Genomic DNA, 3,599 nt, shown 5'->3' with positions numbered 1-3,599 from the left:
CCCCCCCCCCCCCCGGCCGGGGACCACGAGGCTCTTGTGTATAGCTTGTCGGGTTGAGCACGGCACAGGGTAGCTGGCTGTGGGCACAAGAGCGCTCCAGTCCAGCTCACACGCCGCTCACCTGCCCGGCAGCCCCGGTGCGGCGCTGCCCTGAGGAAGGGGCGTCTCAGGCGTGAGGTCCCATGGCGGGCGTGGCAGCGAATGGGTCCAACAGCTGTTCTGCTCCTCACTGCTTTCTGGGGAGCTTAATTTCTGGCGTCAATGAGCATTGATTCCTGATGCCCAGCTTATTGGTGTTTTAGCCAGTAGCTCTGTTCTCCGTGGAGCCCCCGTGGGCGGTCGTTGTGACTATTTGCTGAGTGTTTGGGGAGCCCCGCTTCTCTCTCCACGTTGCCCGCTGACCCTCGGCTCCTGCAGCACCGATTTGCCCGTGTTTACACGGGTGCACGACACTGGCCTGGGCCCTCAGTGCTCCCTCCACGTGAGCTCAGCCAGCGTCCGTGTCCCCGGCCCCCCACACCTGCACCAGGCCCGTGGGGGTGAATGCTTCTCACTGAGGGGGCACGTGACCTGTGGGGTGCGGCCTGGACGGTTCTGCCAGGGCCTCGGTCTCTGAGCCGGAGCCCTGCAGGGCGAGCTGACAGGTGGTGAGGGGTCCTGGGCCTCCTTGGAGAGGGAGGGAAGGGGTCCTTTGTCTCCGAGCCAGAGATTAGGTTGCAGCTCTTTGTGCCGCGAGCCCCAGGGTAGGAGGGCAGGGTGACAGCAGGGAATCCTGCAGCGCCGCGAAGGACCGGGAAGCAGCTGCGCCGTTCCCACCACCTGAACACCAGGCCCAAGGGCTGTCCCGCGGGCGTGGAAAGCCAACTGCCGCCGGCTCAGCGCCCCACTGCCCGGGACGCCCCCTGAGCATCCGTGCTGGTGATTTCTGTTTCCCTCTCCCTCTCCCCGCCCCACAAAGTTTCGTGAGGGACTTGCCAGGAGGCACAAGCATGCAGGGACTGTGAGGTTTAGTTCCACCTTGAACCGTCCTTTTTATTTCTAATCGCCTTCATGTATTTTCTGGCCAGATAACGCTGCTCTCCGCCTCTTCCCCCCTTCTCTGTGTCTCCCCTCAGAACAAAGAGTTCAAGACACTGTCGGAGCAGCTGTCTGCGGCCGCCTCCGCCCATGCCATGGAGGTGACGAAGCTGAGGAAGGAGCTGGCCCACTACCAGCAGAGCCCCGGCGGGGACGTGGGCCTGCGGCTGCAGGAGGAGGTCGAGAGCCTGCGGACGGAGCTGCAGAGGGCCCACTCCGAGCGCAAGATCCTGGAGGACGCCCACAGCCGGGAGAATGACGAGCTACGGAAGGTACGGGCCGATGCTCCTTCACGCCGTGGGGTGGCCTCCTGGGGGCTGTTCGCATGCTGACCGTCCCTCTGTGCTCGATGTCAGGTGCCCTCAGTCCCGGGTGAGTTTCTGCCGTGAGCTGAGGGGTGCACACGCTGGCTTTGGGGTCTCCGCGTCCGCCCCGCGGCCTGAGTCCTCGCTGTCAGGGGGACGTGCAGAGGTAGTGGCTTTCTTCTCGGCGTGGCCGGCAGGGCTGACAGGCAGCCTCTACGTGCCCCTGTTCGTCCTCAGTCCTCGCCACTGGGGGAGTTTGCCTCGTCTCAGTGTTGATGGTTTCCGTCTGACTCGCCCACTCTGGTCGGGGTGCTCGTAGGTGTACTCTCTGCCCCATAAGATAGATCTTCCTGGGATGGACCCCCACACCCATCTCCAAAGTCAGGATGCGAACACTCCCATCTCCACTCCCAGGAGAGCTGTTCAGACCAGGGCTGCCCCGATTGCCACCGGAGGGCTTTCACGGACCCGGGACCCTGCTCCTCTCTCCCACGCTCGACAGTGACGGGACTGATGCACCAGGAGGCCTGAAGGAAACTCCATCCTTTGGGGTGAAATGTGTTGTGCTGGGAACACAGGACCACAGCCCGTCACCTGCCAACCATGGCACCTGTTGTCCATTGACCCTTAGGAACAGGTGGATGGTAACCCTTCCACGTGGATAAAAATAAGAAGGGGCGTCCGAGGCAGGAGAAGAGGCCAGATTAGAACTGGAGACTTGAGACTGGTGCCGCTGGGAGAAAGGGAAAAGGGGGTTCCCTCAGGGGGCCAGTCAGATAAGACACAGGACATCCATTTACCCAGCAGATCCACAACATGGGGTCTCCCGTTTCCACCCCACAGAGAGCCCTGACTCAACCCCCAGCCTCCTGCCTGGCTGCCCCAGGGCACTGTGACTGGGGGCTCAGCACACTGTTTTTAAAAAATATATTTTTATTGCTTTCAGAGAGGAATGGAGAGGGAGAAAGAGATAGAAACACAATATTGAGAGAGAGTCATTGATCAGCTGCCTCCTGCACGCCCCCTACTGGAGATCGAGCCCTTGACCGGAATCAAACCCAGAACCCCTCAGTCTGCAGGCTGACACTCTATCCACTGAGCAAAACCAGCCAGGGCTCAGCACACTTTTAAATATCCACGTCTCCATCCAGGGGAGCCTGTGGTTTCTTACAAAAATCTCCCTGGGCAGAGCAAAATGGAGAAATGGACACCCTGCCCCTCTCCTTTAAAAAAAGTGTTACTATGTCCTAGGAGTGCGTTGACCTAGGTCTTACAGACAATGAGAGTCTGGAACTGGCAGGAAGAAGAAATTCGAGGACGCTGCGAGCATGGGAACAGTCGATGCCGAGGCAGAACCAGCGAGGCACCTTCCCTGACCCCAAACGTGCAGGTCCCAAGCTGGTACCAGGAGCATACACGGGCATAAGACGATTCATTAAGTGCAATGTCCGCCTCTCTCCAGGAAGAGAAAAACGTGGAAGCAAAATGTATCCCTTCTCCAGAGCCTCTTTATTCCTGAGGCCGGGGGTGTGAGGGGGCAGCTGGCGTTTTCCCCTCCACCTTCGGGGCCTAGTCAAAGGCACCGAGTCCGATCCTGGCAAACGCTGAGTAACCAGACGGCGGCTCCCTGGCTTGTCCAGGGCCTGCTCGGCGCTGAGCGAGCCGACTGACGGGGGATGTTTAACGGATGGATTTGGAATTTCTGTCGGCACATGTTGTGTCGGAACCGGCATCTGGGAACTTGGGGCTCCCCACCGTGACAATCCTCATTGTCAGGCTGCGGCTGCCCTGCCGTGGCTGCGGGAGGCCAGGGCCCCTGGGCCTGTCCTGTCTGCTGGGTGGTAGGTGCGCAGCATCTAAGACGCGGTCACAACCGTGGCCGGTGAGCCTTCCTGACCGTCAGCGTCCAGCCGTTTGTTCCACGGCGTCTACCAGCTCCTTTGCATCTGGCTCGCTCTCCAGTGCAAACACCAAACTTGAAAAGAATAAGTCGAGAGAAAACAAAGCCCAGCGCTACATCTGTGTCCCCAGAGATGAGCTGGGAGAGGTGGGACTTTCGTTTCATTTCACTTCCCCGGGCGCCGCGAGCCTGACAGTAGCAGGTTTGCCCAGCGTTGGCTCTGGCGATCTGTCCCAGGTCACCTTTGAGAGGAGGAGACACTCCCAGGAATACTGCCTGTGAGAGTCAAGCCTCCCCCCCCCCCCCCCCCTTTTTTC

The 3,599-nt window shown here is 60.3% G+C and overlaps 1 protein-coding gene across 3 annotated transcripts in view; it reads left to right on the top strand.

Annotated features, from left to right (window-relative positions):
- MYO5B (myosin VB) overlaps positions 1-3,599 on the top strand; it is a 186,557-nt gene that overhangs the window by 143,705 nt on the left and 39,253 nt on the right. For all 3 annotated transcript variants that reach the window (XM_014539705.1, XM_005866245.2, XM_005866246.2), the window contains exon 22: positions 1,116-1,349. In XM_014539705.1, coding sequence (XP_014395191.1) covers positions 1,116-1,349 — 234 coding nt within the window. The remainder of the gene's footprint in view (positions 1-1,115; positions 1,350-3,599) is intronic.

This window comes from Myotis brandtii, unplaced genomic scaffold (genome assembly GCF_000412655.1).
Source record: "Myotis brandtii unplaced genomic scaffold, ASM41265v1 scaffold226, whole genome shotgun sequence".
Lineage (NCBI taxonomy): Eukaryota > Metazoa > Chordata > Mammalia > Chiroptera > Vespertilionidae > Myotis > Myotis brandtii.
The sequence above is the reverse complement of the archived record's forward strand: the minus strand, read 5'-3'. Positions and strand labels throughout refer to the sequence as shown.